The 16,690-nt window shown below is 38.5% G+C and overlaps 2 protein-coding genes across 3 annotated transcripts; one reads left to right on the forward strand and one right to left on the reverse strand.

The window, feature by feature from the left end:
* The first annotated feature begins 1,517 nt into the window (after positions 1–1,517).
* dusp19b (dual specificity phosphatase 19b) lies at positions 1,518–4,656 on the forward strand. 2 transcript variants are annotated; one of them, XM_017470989.3, is made up of 4 exons: positions 1,518–2,093; positions 2,211–2,257; positions 2,588–2,740; positions 4,129–4,656. In XM_017470989.3, exons 1-4 carry the CDS (start codon positions 1,874–1,876, stop codon positions 4,309–4,311), a joined length of 603 nt encoding a protein of 200 aa, XP_017326478.1. In that variant the 5' UTR covers positions 1,518–1,873; the 3' UTR covers positions 4,312–4,656.
* A 505-nt stretch (positions 4,657–5,161) lies between these two features.
* Positions 5,162–10,063, reverse strand: pnp5a (purine nucleoside phosphorylase 5a). Its single transcript, XM_017471294.1, has 6 exons — positions 9,813–10,063; positions 8,528–8,697; positions 8,085–8,188; positions 7,035–7,210; positions 6,486–6,676; positions 5,162–5,881 (listed from the first exon to the last, which is right to left on the reverse strand). Exons 1-6 carry the CDS (start codon positions 9,833–9,835, stop codon positions 5,667–5,669), a joined length of 879 nt encoding a protein of 292 aa, XP_017326783.1. The 5' UTR covers positions 9,836–10,063; the 3' UTR covers positions 5,162–5,666.
* Between the last annotated feature and the right edge of the window lie 6,627 nt (positions 10,064–16,690).

A 16,690-nucleotide genomic window follows, 5' to 3' on the forward strand; every position in this document is an offset into this window, starting at 1 on the left:
GACCCTGGGAAGGTATGCCTTCAATGGCATGCGCTATATATAATATATATTTTTTTACATTTCTAGATCTTAATTGTGGTTTGGACTGCTGCTGAGAGAATGAGACCATTTTTCCAGACACACTGAGAATGATAGTCAACTCCTTATTCACATTAAACATACTATCTAATGTATATAGACATTGGGTGAGTTCAAGGTGATCTCGACACAGAGAGAGAAGGTAGAGGTGGGGGAGAGAAGGAAGCAATGTAGAAGAACAATAATGAGGTGTGATCCTCCAGTCTCCACTCAGTGTGATTTTATCTCGGATGAAGATACTAATTCTGGGGAAGAGAGTTCAAATGTTAATTTTTGTAAGAGTCCTTTGTCCTCAGAGAGCAGGTTTCTCCAGGTTCAGACATCTTGGCACCAGCCTTACAGTTGTATGGATTTGATAGATGGATAGTTTGGATTTGAAAGATGGATTGAATGGGTAAATAGTTTGGATTTGCTGTATTGGGATGAATGAATGGATGGGTTGGATTTGATTGATGGATTTTATGGATGAATAGTTTGGATTTGATGGGTAGATTGATTTGATGGATTGAATTTGGTGGATGATTGGATTGGATGTATGTAAGTATGAATGGGGTGGATTGGATGGATAGATTCAATTTGATGGATGGCTGTATTGGAATAGATTGGAATGGGTGGATTTGATGGATAAATAGATAGATGGATGGATAGATTAGATTTGATGGATGGACTAAAATGGATAGATTGGATTTGATGGATGGTTTAGGATAGATAGATTGGATTTGATGGATGAATTTGGATTTGATGGATGAATTAGGATAGATTGTACTTGATGGATGGATTATGATGGATAGATTGTATTTTATTGGATGGGTTAGGATGGATAGATTGGATTTGATGGATGGATGGAAAGGCTTCATACTTGAGTGTGTGTGTGTGTGTGTGTGTGTGTGTGTGTGTGTGTGTGTGTGTGTATGTGTGTGGCATCACTTATAGATATATCAACAAGAGTAAATAAATAAAATTCTAAACGAGTATTTTAGACACTCTCCTCTCCAGCACCACTTATGACTCAGTGACAACGCCTGTACTCTCTACATGTTTATTCATCATATGTAGCCCACCTCAGTATACTTCTAGATGGCCTTTACTGATGACTGAATGGAAATTTACATGCTGGCAAATAATACATGTAGAGTGTAGTTACATCCCTAATAAGCAAAACAGAGGAAAAGGTGGTGAGGAAAACATTCTTGAGAAGACTTGAGGAAAAAACTTTGAGAGGAGTCAGACTCAAAAAGGAAACCAGTCCTCTTCCGGGTTACACCAGATACTGGGATTATAAATTACTCTTCTACAAGCAAATATTATGTATATCATTATGTTTACAGCAGACGTTTTTAGGTCTATTGAGTGATAGAATATGCAACTTAATGCTTATTAGATCACCATACCTGTACTTATACAATTACTAAGGTGTTTTTTTTTTATTGTAGGTCTTTTATTTTGACATGTAACCTAATTTTTTTGTCTCGCTTCTCTGCTCATGAGTTCAGCAGCAGATTGATGGAGTGAAAACAAGGCTACGGTAAAGCAGTGGGTAATATTGCCATAGTAACAGCATCGTCTCCGATTGGTGGAGCTCCAATACTAAAAATAATGTAACTAGTTACAGAGGAAATGAGGTCGTCTTCCCCTTAAACGCACTCTTATTAGTGTGCTTGGGTTTACATCCGGGAATCTGTGTATTAGAAGAACAGAACATCCGATAAACTCGCGTTTAAAAAATAATAATAATTCTTTTAAAAGGCAGCTCGTGGTCGTGAATATAAAAAAAAGCAACGTCACTTATTACAGCATGCAATCCCTCTCGCACGAGCTGCAGAATTTCTCTAGAGCGCGCCTCAAGAAACAGAGCACGCGAATCACTACGGCTACCGGGAAGGTCCTTGTGGAAACGCGAAGCGGCGATGATGGTTATGTAGTAGAAGCAGCAGAGGAGAGCGCCACCTGCGGGTTTGTCCAAGATCTGAGTTTGGACCTTCAAGTGGGCGTCATTACACCCTTTCTCCTGCTCTGTGAGAGAGATACTGTTATTCAAACCATAGAAATCTTACTAATGGCCATTTAAGCTGAATTAAATGTAATGGTTTTGTTTATTGTTTAGTAAATGGGGTTACTGGTTTTCTTCACAGCCTCACAGGACGCCGCCAGTGACACTGAGACTTTGAGAAAATTCAAGGTTGTTACATATTGTATTTTATTGTATTTTATTTAGTCACTACAGGCATGAGAAACAATCCACCAAATGTGGAGCTGCGACAAGCTTTAGTCTCTATACACCTACAGAGAGCTGTGGGGATTAGTGACGCTTTAGATGAAAACATCCCCCAAATGTATTAATGTAATGTTTTTTTTTTTTTTTTTTTTAAAAACCCAGTAATTTCTGGAATAGAACAAAAATGACATGAAAATGGAACGTTGTAAATTAGATATTGTGCATTAATGTCCATCAATGGAGGATTCTTATTTACCTGAATGAGTTACTTTATTTCATGAATTCTGGTTGCAGGTAACTCATGTATTAAACGTTGCCTGTGGAGTGGAGAACGCCTTCCCTGGGCACTTTATCTATAAAACTGTTCCTATGATGGATCTGCCAGAGACAGAGCTCACCTCCTACCTCCCACAGTGCTTTGAGTTCATCGACGAGGCCAAAAAACAGGTGTGTGACTGGATTACTGTACTTCTCCTCGTGTTGTTTCAGTGGTATTTTTAATAATTTGTAAACATAAAAGAACTGAACACTTAGCTATAGGGATCAAACAATGAATATAATCGAGGTAACTCTTATATTAACTATGGGGATTAGTGAATATTAAACATCCGAACACTTAAGTATGGGGATTAGTACATATAAAACAGCTAAACACAACTCTTAAGAATGGGGATTGGTAAATATAAAAAAAGCTAAACACTTAGCCATTGGGATTATTAATTTTTTTTAAAAAGTTAAACACAGCCATTTGGAGTATTAAATATAAAAAAAGCTAAACATGTAGCTATTGGGATTAGTAAATATCAATCCGTTTATCTACTGCTTATCCTGCAAGGGTTGCACGAAGCCTGGAGGGGACTCAGGGCACACCCTGGATGGGGTGCCAACCCATTGCAGGACACAATCACACAAACTATAGCCAATTTGGAAACGCCAGTCAGCCTACAACACATGTTTTGGGCCTGGGGGCAGGAAACCAAAGTACCTGGAGGAAACTCCCCTAAGCACAGGGTGGGAATTGAAAACCCAACCTCAGAGGTGTAAGGCAAACGTGCTAACCACTAAGCCACCGTGCCCCCTGATTAGTAAATATAAAAAAGCTAAACACTAAACTATTGGGATTAGTAAATATAAAAAAGCTAAACACTAAACTATTGGGATTAGTAAATATAAAAAAGGTAAACACGAAACTATTGGGATTAGTAACTATTAAAAAACTTAAATGCTTATTTTAGATAGTGATGTTAGTAAATATTAAAAAAAAAAAAAGCTAAATTCTTATCTTCGCTATTGGGATTAATAAATCCAGAAGAGCTCATTGTTTGCCTCACTTATTGGGATTAATATATACTAAAGATCTAAGCATGTGTTAGCTGTGAGGATTGGTAAATATAAAAGATCAAAACATATTAACTATGAGGATTAATACATATAAAAGAGCAAAATGTTTTTTTATGGGGATTAGTACATACAAATGAGCCAAATACTTGTCTAGGCTATGGGGATTAGTGCATATAAAGATCTAAACATATTAGCTGTAGGGATGAATATATATGACAGAGCTGAGCACTTACATTAGCTGTGGGGATTAGTACATATAAATGAGCAAAATACTTATCTTAGGCATGGAGATTAGTGAATATAAAATAGCTAAACACTTATCCGGAAAGTAGAGTTAGCTATGGGGATTGGCTATTACTAAGGTTAGGATTTATCTATGTTATAGCAGATGAGTGTTTCAGAGATTTAATAAAGTTCTGCAAGGCATAACCACATGTACTGTCTACACACACACACACACACGGAGGATGATTTCTTTCTTCTCTCTGTTTCAGGATGGAGTTGTGTTGCTCCACTGTAATGCGGGCGTGTCCCGCTCTGCCTCTATTGCCATTGCTTATCTAATGGCGAAGGAGAAGATTCCGTTTGAGGACGCGTTTAACCGAGTCAGATCAGCTCGTCCTTCAATACGGCCAAATGCTGGCTTCCTGGTTCAGCTCACGGAGTATCACCCATGATTCATCACCAACACTTACTGCTGCAGCTCATCATGCACTGTGGACATTTCAAATTCAGCACTCCTATTTAAATGTCTGTAAACTGCAGCACGCTGAAACTACATAGTAAAGACAACTGTGGATCTGCTTGTTTTTGATGTTACAATTTCAGATTCAGATTTGACATGTAAAATAACTCAACAACTTAATGCAAAGATTTACATTTTAGTCACCTTTGAAACCACATTAGTTGTAGAAGGCTTTATGTTCCAGCGTTCTTCACTTAACAAGGACACAAGACAACATTTACTGTGATGTGGGGAAAAATAAAACTGAGCTTTGCAAAAAAAGAAGTGCTCACAATGATGGACACTGAGCATTGAGCAAATTTGTGAACAAATTGGTTTTGAAACAAGGAAATGATGTGGACCTTATTGAAAAACCATAGACATTTTGAGAATGATACAGTATTACATTAAACATTTAACACACTATGCTGAGGTTACTAAATTAAGAAAATCTTTACTTTTTAGGGGACTTTGTCTACTTTGTAGAGCACGAGTAAATGTTCAAAAAGAAGTTTTCACAGACAGTTGGAAGAAGGGGGGGGGGGGGGGGGGGTCCTTCTGTGAGATTGAAAGACTTCAGTCACAAAATACAACTTTCTACAAAAGATTCATGCAAGATAGAGCATTATGGGTAAGTGAAAGTGGTCATACATTGGAGAAAGGCCAAAAAAACTTACTTCTCCAATAAGGTGTCTATCTTTATTATAGAAATGTTGTCCTACTTGCTGCAACCAAGTAAATACTTGTTTTAATGACTTATCCAGCCTGATCGTTAAAGGCTAGTTACATAAACCACATTTACATTGTTTCATGCCAGTTCTCTTTAATGCAAAAAACACAATAAACATGACTGAAGCATATAATAATAAATATACAACGTTAGAAAAAGGGACACACGAACAATCTATACATCTACTGTACAGCATAGGGCTTTCATAAAGCAATCAACAGTTTACTTAAAATTTTAATAATTAGGACATGTACATAATCATTAATGGTTTAAGATACATTTTTACATAGCTACAATGACAGGTTGTGTTTTCTAATCTAAAGGAATGTACATGACTAAAGGTGTTCACTAATAAATATGAATGATAACCGTGCACTTCGGGAGAATTAAGAAAGAAAAAGGAAAACAGGAAATGCACTGAACATTGCACCTACAGTATAGAAACACACAAACATGCAGCACAGCACTAAACATAAGTATGATGGCTCAGTTTGGATGCGTTGAATGTATCACAGTGCTGAAAATGATTGTGTTCAAGCTCAGCTTTGCTTTTCAGTGGTCTCGGATTCAAGTTTTGTTTAGGAATAGTTATTGTGCCCAATGCGCGTGACCATGGTGGACACCATCCTCTCCAGCTGCTCTGCCCTCTGTTTGCCCGTCTCAAGAACTTCCTCATGGTTGGCTTTCTCCTCGCTGTCGTAATCCATCACAGCCCGATTGGTTATCAGAGACAGAGCAAAGACGCGCATTCCACAGTGACGTGCCACGATCACTTCGTGAACCGTGCTCATTCCTGAGAGGGGAGAAAGGAAGTTCATATATTGCAGGGTGGTCACTTCTGTACACCCCATTCATCTAGGATTTCTAAAGCAGGGCTAATTATAACATGTTATAACCTCTAACATTTATAACTAAAGAGCCGAGAAAGAAGTATTGGATTATAATCAAATCCTTTTGGGGACGTTAATGTGAGTGTCCGGACTGATCAAAATATCTCTCTTAGAAGTTGATATGGTAAGCTGAGAAATACGAGTTAATAACAAATATGACACCCAAATGTTATTACATCGTAAAAATATAAGAGCCAATCATGTTACGATATGCAAACAGACACTAGTTTACCAGGGAGACTTGGTCTAGACCTTTCTAACAGGCATATTCCTAGGATCTGGATTTCCTAAAGGCTCAAAAGTAGGTGTTTCTGTGCTCTTTTCTGGAACAGTCTAGTCAAACACGAGATCATTTAAGGTTGAAACATTATGGCCTTCCACACAAATCTTAAGAGGCTTTGGATTAGGTCTTTATAGGATTTAAACTCTAGTGTGTGTTTGATTCAACACAACTTGAAGTGGGAAAAGCTTCCAATGGTACTTCATCAGTTCTAGCAGGATACTCACCAACAGCATCAGCTCCCAGTTTGTGCAGCATGCGACACTCAGCGATGGTCTCGAACGAGGGTCCCCCGAGCACACAGTAGACCCCTTCCCTGAGGAAATCACCGTAACCCAACTCAATGCCCACGTCCATGGCCAGCTGCTGCAGCTCGCGGTCATACGCGTCAGACATGCAGGGAAAACGCACACCGAACCTGGAGAACACACACTCTCGTTATTACTAAACACTTTCCTTACATATCTACTTTAGAAAAAAACTATGATCCCACAGCCCATTGTTGCCTGTGATCAGAAATATGCAAAGCCTCATAATGCATTTTTTCTTGTTTTGCTTTTTATTTTATTAACACGTTTTTTTTCCTCCAATAAAAGTATAATGTTGTTGTTTAAAGGAGAAGCACAGGGCGGGCATATGAAAACTTTATGAAATGTCTATACAAAAAAAAAATTTAAAAAAGGGAAAAAAGGATACAATTTACTCACATTGTAGCCGTGAATAATTTAATAATGAAATAAACTTTGCTGAAATGCTTCATTTTCAAGCACACACACCTTTCGTCATTAGGTCCTATCAGTGGGTTGTTGCCGGCGAATCCAGGCATGTTCAGATGGTCTTTGATGATCATGATGTCTCCCACCTTGAAGTCCTGATTGAGGCCTCCTGCAGCATTGGTCAGGATCACCGTCTCTACACCGAGCAGCTTAAATATCCGCATGGGCAGAGTGATCTAGTACGGCAAAACCTGACAATCATTACACTGTGTAGACAAGAAGACTTCATACACACTGCTGTAGCCACGACTCAGAACAGTACCACAGCACAAACACATCTACACCTCAGAGTAAACTCTAAACTGTGGTAGGACAAGTACTACTGAATTACACTCAAGAACTCCTTGAACAACCATAACGCACATTTATTTTGGCTTTTTCCATGATCTTCCGAAACAACTATTTGTCTGAAGGCACTACAATGGATTTCTTAAATCAAATGATTCTTCTATAGTGGCCATGTGAAGGTCAATAAATTTTAAATAAATCAAATGCTTTAACGTCATCCTGAACCTTATCTATTTTTATGATTAAATCCATTTTGGGCAATTCTTTCAAGTTAGGAGATTGGTCAGTATGTAATGCAACTGGGCATTTCCAATTTGTATATTCATAAAATCTCAATTATTTTTCCCAATGACAATAAAAGTTTAGGGACTTGCATGTAATTTTCTGTTATCTAGAGCCATTTATGTGGTACAGCAATTGAGAAATGTAACAAAAAGCTTTGCATGCCATTACAGTGCTACTGTCCAAAGCAATTTACAAAAGAAATTCAACCGGTAGAAGTTAAGTGATATAAACATCCTTGAAGGCCTTACAGCGGTCATAGTCTGGAAGACAAAAGCCCTTGTTTGGTCAACTAAAGGCAAATAAAAATAATTAAAATAAATAACAAAACAAGTCAATTGGTGTACTGCATAAAATTCCCATACAGTGTAGCCACACAGCCTGAGAAGATCTGATTAATTCTATTATGTGACTGACCTTTTATGGCTTAAAAAAAAAAGAAAAAAAAGAAAAGAAAAAGGTATTATGGGATGTTTGTACCTTTTGGATGGGGTATCCCTCATAGAGATGGAAACGGCCTTGCATGCAGACACATGGCCTCCCTTTCAGAGTCCCAAACACAAGCCGTCCAGCGTGTCCATGCACTGGTTAAAACAAGATAAGCGTCAGCACCGATGAATGATGTAGTCATGATTAAGGTGTGATTCAATCCGACAGTTTCAAAAACACACCATTTGTTCAAGAACGTCTTCTTTACATGAGGTCACTTATTAGAAGGCTTGCTTTTGTCAAATAATCTGCTAGGACACAAACACACACAGCTCTCATACATCCCATAAACCAAGCACAATACAAACACCAGGAAGTTAGTTTGTACTTTCCCATGAGACAAGGCCATAAAAGCTGCATAAACAGCTGTTCAAGTGTAAAATGTTAAGCAGAGTGCAGAACATCCGAGTGTGTAAACATGCACTCAAACTAACCTGTACTCTGGGGGAAGTTGGGAATGTCTCTGTAGTTGAAGACCACCTGATCTTTCAGCATGTCTGCCAATCCACCCAGACCCGAGCCACAAACGATGCCCACCACTGGGCGCACTGCAGTCTGAGCCAGCAGCCAGTCAGCTGTAGCCCTGCAATCCTCATAGCTGTACCTGAACACACAACACATATGTGACTTATTGTGTGACCAGAATGACTCAGAGTGCATGCGCACACACAAAAGTCTTTCTCTGCTAGACACACCTCTCTCGCATTCCATGATTCACAACAGTCATGCATACCAAGGACCAGAAAGATCATACAGAAACCTGACCACCGACATGCACTCTCGCACAGAAAATCTTAAACGCTAAAAGAGGATCACAGTCACATGCAGCCATTCTGACACCTGTTCCAAACTTTCTCAGTTATTCAGGGCGAGGATCTCCCCTTGCTGACCGACTAAAATAACTCCGCTGTGGCCTTAATAGACATGTGGCAGAAGTACAGTAGCCTTTTTAAAGGGATGATATAATACCCCCTGACATCTGGACTCTTTGCAGCGATCAGCTACTATGGACAGCCATCATATGAAACAGCTTGTCAGTGATTTAAACGCATTAAAGCGTGTCAACCAGTCAAAAAGTGCAATCAAAGGTTTGAGTGTGTGCGTGTGTGAGATTGCAATAAGTAACATAAGCTTGTGTCCACTGTGACTCTAATGATGCAAATGTAATAGGAAAGGAAACTGTAAGTACTGAGTTAAGGTGTGCATACATGTATGAATGTGTGTATTTGATACCCTTTGATGTACGGGTATTCCATCCAGAGCGTGCCCCAGCCTCTTACCCAGTGTTACCGGGATAGGCTCTGGATCCAGAATAACCCTGACCCGGATAATGCAGATACTGAATATAATGATGAGGATTACTTGAGCACCATCATCTACCATCAAAGCTTGTTAGTAATGTATTGTTGTTACAAGCCTAAATAACTGATCGTTTGAATTCTATAGATTTAATCTAGGTCAAAAACAAGCAGAAAAGTAAACTTGGATCGAACATGCAAAATATATATAACGCAAAATATATACGGAAATTATAAAGTGGACATATGGCAAGCATGGGTGACACGTGGGCACGCGCGTGCGCGCGCACATCCCGTGGTTATAAGAGGACAGACTGGATAACAGTGTGTATCCTCAGTAAATTAAAAATAATAAATATAAATATAAAAACATTAACGTGTCTCTGAACTGGTACAGGAGAATCCGAGAGTGGTTTCTTACCCGGTGTGACTCTCAGGAAACATGTCTGTAATTTGCGCCCTTTAAAAAAAACGGTGAAAGTAGAGGATTTGTAAAATAGGACAGTGACTCCGACTCCAAATGTAAACAAAACAGCCTTATATATAAATAACAAAACTACAAACTCAAAGCAAAATGTTAAACAGAAGTTCAAACACGAAAACAAACTTATAGTCAGCGTTTATAATTCTAACCAGGACGCGTTTGCCGTTGGTTTATTTATAGAGACATCACAGACACCCGCCCACGCTATGACGACATTCACGCGCGACTGCCACACCTTCTGACGTCATTTAAATCGTGTGGCCTTACTGTAGGTTTGTCACTACAAATGTTTAACTCATTCTAAGTCATAAACCCCACCTCCTTAAAAGGCTAACTCTAACCTTTCTGAAGACTTTCTTCGTGTACCCCCCAAGCACACACAGCATTTTTATCTAAATGTACTCATATAGGCCTACTACTGTATCAACAAATTCCAGCGGAGGGAAATAACAAAGCACACACACTTCACAAACACGTCATGTTTTTGTATTAAGTCTAGTGTGAAGTCTACTTCACTTGGGTGTTTTTTTCACCTAATACTCATAAATAATTTTACTCTCATTTCTACTCACTACATTTTCAAACATTACCACATTATTCTTTAATTGTATATTCCGCGTAAGGTGATGTTTTAGCATCAGACAGATTAATGTTAACAAATGTGGCATACAGAATTAGACCTCATACCTTTTACTGTAATCTATCTACTGCTATAGCTTGTGTAGTCATGATCAGCTACCACTGGAGAGATTATTCAGGGATCAAACTGATGTTGGCCCAAGGTATATTTTGGGTGGCTAGGTAGGTCCTCCCTATAAAACTTTGTGCCAAAGTATGCCAACATTGTCAATGGTGGACTTTCATGCCAAACTTCGCAACAATGGGCTAACATTCAAATATTTAAAGGATGCTGAAAGTCTGTTGGCCGTGGTCGCACAGTGTTAGGTCACTGTTGGCACCCAGTGATGACCTAACTCTGGTCCAGTGTCAGCCTGCTACATGGGTAGTAACAAAGCTGTTGTTATTTAACCTACTTTTTTTTTGTGTATGTTTCTTGGTGAAAGAGGCATTAATTTACCATCAGTAACTAAAATCAGTCTGTGATTTGAAGCAGGAGTACTTTTACTTTCATACTTTAAGTAAATGTAAGAGTTTATACATTTTTTCTATGTTAACTTGAATGAAGAAATCAAACTAACTTTTACCAGATGATTTATTTGAGTAAATTCAATACTTTTACAACATCTATTTTACCACATTGGTCACCTCAGTTTTCCAGAGCAATTTTTGTTCTCTTGGCTCTCTTACTTAGAATGATCCACCCCTTCCCCACCTTTACTGCACCCCTGTTAATATGATAAGAGAGCAGCTTTACTCTTCTGGTGTATTTTTGGTAAGTAAAAGCACAACAGATTTATTTAACTTGATTTGATTTGATTTGATTTGACTGTGGCCTCTTAATGGAATTTATGGCATGTGGAAGTCACACCAGGACAAAAAGTTGAAGCATGCGACTTGTGAGTGGGTTACAATTACTGATAGATACATAAGAAAAGCACACAGGACAAACCTATTTACTGTACAGTTCTATCAAACTCGGATATAAATGAGTCACTTCTATAACCTTTCATTTTGAAAGCGTGTTTGTGGTTGCCTCATTTCAGGAGCGTTTCGAAAATGATACAAATGATTTATGTACTCACAGAACAACCAGGATATTTTGGCTCAGGGTTTGGCTTGTAGACACCACTGATGCTCTGGGGTGAAAGCGGTGATACTTTTCACCTTTGCAGAACTATTGCACAACATTTTTAAAAACAGACGTTGTCACAAAGCAACTTAACAGAAATGTGGAAACAAAACCCTCCCTGAGACAACATGAGGAAGAAAACTTGAGAGGAAGCAAACTGCTCTTGGATAACTGTATGGTCATATAATCTACATCCCATAATATTCTGTCAATCTTAAACCACATTTTAAAAGAGGACTTCCTCTTTCATGATTCCTCCATCCAAGCTGGCTGAATTGTGTTTTGTAGTGTGAAGGAACTGTTTGGTTAACAGCAATTACTGACATGATATATCAGTAACCCTGAATTACCGGTAACCATGTAATCAGTAATGGCATGTAACTGTGTACAACTCACCTCTACTCACTTCCTCTAGTCATCATTTATGGGAAACTTGTGTACCATTATTACAGGCATTCAGTGGGAATTACTCATCCTAATATTGCATGGTGCCTTGTTTACAAAGCATAAGCACTTCTTTTACCTAAACATTCACCATGTTTCACATACAACACACCGTTATCGTTAGTTTGCAAGGCCTACTGAACTTATTATGTGATATTTTTCAAGCACAGTTGTAGTGGCACTCCTCACTGCGGGCTTTGTATATCAGCAGGTGATTTTGTGCCAAGGTTGGGGCTGTTTGTTTAGTCATTGTGGAATGTTTTGCACCATTCAAGGCTGAGTGATGGGGAAGGGGTCATCATACAGTCCTAGTAAAGCTGACCAACACGCCTTCAGCTTGACCAATGGTACAGCTGTGATGTCGCTGCTGGAGCAAGCTTGTTGTTTTTCTTTACAGTTTAAGGTCCAATACAACAATACAAAATGTTCCCAGAATGATAAAGCTCTATCTCTACCACACCTTCTCTCTGTCTGTCTGGGAATTAAAAGTAATACAAAATGGTATATACAGATAATGTGTAGTGCATAGTTCAGTAAATAAATCCAGATTTACCCTAAATCTATAACATACAGGGTAACAAATACACAAAGGACATAATACAGTAGTTTACATTAAATGTAGGTCCTCCGTATGTAGATGTCCAGTACATTACTTGCGCTGAATCTCACACACAAACATCACACACAGCACAAGGGGCTGAATTTTTTAAAGCATTAACAAAACCTCATATACAGTTGGAGATCAAGCTCTCAGAAAAGTAAAACCATCTGATAAGATCACATGCTCAGTCACGAGTGTTAAAGCTAAGCCTCTCAAGCAATAAAAAAAAAAAAACCAACAACCTGAAAATATATACAGTAACAGTCCAGTCTGAGTTCTGTACAGCAGATCTGAGTTTTTCAGCAGTACATAAGATTTACTAATAGACCTTAATGTACAGCACTCAGAAAAGATCCTTGCTGTGACTAAACACAAATGCTGAATAAATGTGTAAGCAAATCCAATGGAAAATAGTAAATAGATAACACGAGATACTGTGGTGGTGGAGGGTGCTGCAGATTTCCCACCCTCGCTTACCCTCATGTGATCACTCACTGAAGAATTATCATACAAATCGTTTTATTAACTATGTGTGACAAGGCAGGACTGAAGGGATGGAATTATAAGACACATGCAACTACTTTATGTTTTACATTTGTCTTACACTTCCAGGGTTGGAGGTTCGAATCCCGCCTCTGCCCTGTGTGCACGGGGTTTGCGTGTTCACCCCATACTTCGGCGTTTTCGTCTCCCAGTCCAAAGACATGCATTGTGGGCTGATTGGCATTTTCAAATTGTCTGCAGTGTGTGAATAAGGGTGTGTGCGATTGTGCCCTGCAATGTCCAAGGTGTCCCAAGTTCCCTGGGACAGGCTCCATGCTCCCCTGCAACCCTGAGGTCCTCATAAATGCAGATTGTGTCAACGCTGAAATAATGATTGCCTATACACACCTTTTACTTTTTTGATATCATGCAGCAGCAAAGCGACACTGAAAACAAAGTAAACACAGCTTCTAGTTGGAGCAAGTCCTCCATGTGGATCAAAATATGGTGTTTTATTTCAATTAGCTAATTTTGAAGGAAGTGGAACAAGGAGCAATTGACAGTAGAAAAATGTCAAGCAAGATAGTGATATTGCAATAACACCAAAGAAGAAATAATGACCAGCAAAGTGTTTTAAAACAAAACACAGTGAGTACAATGATGCAATATTTGCAGAGCAAACCGTTTAATGTAATTAGACCCCCCTGTAACTTCCACTGCTGGTTTGATCTTGAGCTTAGTTTACTGTCTGTCTGGAGTGTCCCATGTTCTCCCTGTGTTCAAGTGTTTTCCGCTGGATTTTCCGGTTTCCTCCCCCTTCCCAAAAACACACGGATAAATGGATTGGCTAATCTAAATTTCCCTTTGAATTAGTGTGTGCATAGCACCTTGCGATGGACTGACATGCCATCCAGAGTGTATTTTTGCCCTATTCCCAGGGCATAGACTCCAGATCCACAGTGACCCTGACGAAGGATAAAGATAAGTGATTTGGCAGGGAAGTCAAAATGTCCCAGTGGCTCATCATGTTTGTCGAAAAAGTCACACACAGATCTGGACAAATGGTTCCACGCTCTGTTATCCTGGACACAAAAAGTGAAATCCAGTGTTATGATAAATTACATTTGTCCAGGTGTGCAACCTATTGCCACGGTGCAATAAGTCACTGATGTTGGTGGACTTAAATAACATTATGTCTGGGGAACTTATGAGTACATAAAATCTAAAATCTATAAAGAATATATAAATACAACATACATTTATGTATGTGGTATTTTTTATGACCTTATGTATATGAATATTTGATATATACTTTTTTTGGTCAAACAGTTAATAAGCTTAATCAAATAAAGACAATGTTTCAGTAAGGAAAAAGGATACTAAGCACTATCATTTTGTTAGATAAAATAAAAAATAAAAACCAATATTTAAATAATTTCAGCACACACATTGGCTACCCATGGGATCCCCGTTTAACAAACACAATAACCTTGTTCATTTAATTGTAATTGTTCTATGTGGGCTTATGTAAGCATTTTAGTTAAAGAATAAAGCATGAGGCTACATTTACAGTAGGTTGACAGAGGATTCATTTTTGCGCGACTCTCAGTATAAGCAGAGGATGCGACAGTGGTGTAAATTGTCTGATGTGTCTATTATTAAACACAGCTTTGGGAATGTATCCGTCTGTGTGTGAGAGAGACTGAGAAAGAGAAGAGAAAATGAAGCTCTGTTTGAGTGTGTACATGTGTAAATGTTTGAGGTGAAAGGGATACTGATAGCGTGACATTCTCTGGTCATATTTATTCAGAGAGAAACAACAACAGTTTAGAGCAGAGAGATAATGTCAAAGGTGCTGCAGATTTACATTCTTTTTAGTGTTAAATACAGCTGGTGAATATAGGGTAAATTAATGAATACAATTAAAAATAAAATGGGTAATCTCTAATGGTTAATTTCTCATAAATATTCAAATTTTCTCAAGCAGTGTTTTGTTAATTAAATTAAATTACAATTAAGCAAACCTCCTTCTACTGTCAGGTGATTTTGTGTGTTGTATTATTATTTCAAACATTGACAGGTTCTCTTATTATTATGCATTCATTTAGATTTATTTGATATTTATAGATTTAGAGAAATAATTGTTTTTTGTTTACAAAAGCCTGATGACCATGTATTTTGAGTTTCCTGCTATTTTCACCCGTTTTTGGGTGAAACCCATTTTCCCAAATATCACACGACAGCTATCGACTGGGGAGGATGAAGACCAACATATGCTTCCACCAAGACATGTGGAGCCAGCCGACTGCAACTTTTCAATGACTGCAATATGCTGTGTCACAGGATAGTGTAACACACTCAAAGGAAATAGCTATCTACTCTCTTCTGCATACTTACATTCACAGACACCCATGTGATTGCCTAGCCTTGCTGTGATTGACAGGGGAGAGAGAAAGAGAGCATGCCATCACTCCCACCCAGAGAGCACAGATCATTGTGCTCTCTTAACTCCATGTATGGCTGTGGCATTGTCCGATTCTGATGATACTTTTCTTCTGTGCCGCTCTGAAGCCCAGACTTCCATTTCAATAATTTGGCAGATGCTTTAATTTAAATCGATCTACAAGTGAAACTGAATCAAATGCAATCACATAGCTACGAGAGTCACAACCGTCTAGTCTACACAGAAATTCTGAAATTACACAGAAAAAAATTTCATTCAATATTTCATTTCTTATTGTTTCATGATAATATGTCTCTGTGTATAATGTCTCATGTATAATATGCCTCCTGGCTCTGGCCTCTTTATAAAGGTTATGTAATTCCAGCAGAGTCAGCACCAGGCTGGCCAAGAGTTGGTAAACATTTACAATAGAGCGCAACTACATGCTGTCAGACAAGCACAGGCCTCTGACCACTATTAACCAACAAGTCCATGTTGACTCTTCTGTGTGACTTTACCCCATACATGCGGAAGTCCGGAGTGCCAAACTCTGTTTGAATGGTGAAACCTTCCTGAGTTACCCTTTCATAATCAGCCTTCCTTACATAATCATCCCTCTGGGCAGCTGAGAGAAGAATGGAGAAATATTGCCTCAGCACGATGTTCATGCCAACACACTCCGTTTATCAGTGTTAACTCTATGTGTACTGAGACGATTTTACAAGCTGGACTGTGTAATGCAAACGAATGTAATAATGTACAGTGTGAGTTTTCACACTGTTAGAGCCTGTGGTTGAGAATCAGAGCGGTCCTTTCCTAAATACAGTAGCAAGTGCTGCTGAGTGGAATATCAATAAACATAATATTCAGAAAACACTTTCAGTTAACAACTATGTAAATATGGGCAACGTCTATCGAATTAAAACTGCAGTATGTATTGTATTTAGCCAGGGACACTGCAATTTTAAAATTTGGTTACAGTAGTGGAAAACTTTCAATAGATGAGTTAAAGTTTCAAAGGGAATTTGTACAAGCATTTTGAGGTTTTTTTCCCCCCACAAGTATGGTTTCCCTTGTATAATGGAATATTTTCT

Source organism: Ictalurus punctatus, chromosome 7, assembly GCF_001660625.3.
Source record: "Ictalurus punctatus breed USDA103 chromosome 7, Coco_2.0, whole genome shotgun sequence".
NCBI lineage: Eukaryota > Metazoa > Chordata > Actinopteri > Siluriformes > Ictaluridae > Ictalurus > Ictalurus punctatus.

What these genes read in the sequence shown, in the direction of transcription:
- pnp5a (XM_017471294.1), bottom strand. Translation starts at nt 9,835, where the DNA reads ATGTTTCCTGAGAGTCACACCGG. An exon ending in TTTCCTGAGAGTCACACCGG is followed by an intron (nt 8,698 to 9,812) that starts GTAAGAAACCAC and finishes TTGTGTGTTCAG; the next exon opens with GTACAGCTATGAGGATTGCA. An exon ending in ATAGGACCTAATGACGAAAG is followed by an intron (nt 6,677 to 7,034) that starts GTGTGTGTGCTT and finishes TGTGTTCTCCAG; the next exon opens with GTTCGGTGTGCGTTTTCCCT.
- dusp19b (XM_017470989.3), top strand. Translation starts at nt 1,874, where the DNA reads ATGCAATCCCTCTCGCACGAGCTGCAGAATTTCTCTAGAGCGCGCCTC. An exon ending in AGACTTTGAGAAAATTCAAG is followed by an intron (nt 2,258 to 2,587) that starts GTTGTTACATAT and finishes TTCTGGTTGCAG; the next exon opens with GTAACTCATGTATTAAACGT. An exon ending in TCGACGAGGCCAAAAAACAG is followed by an intron (nt 2,741 to 4,128) that starts GTGTGTGACTGG and finishes TCTCTGTTTCAG; the next exon opens with GATGGAGTTGTGTTGCTCCA.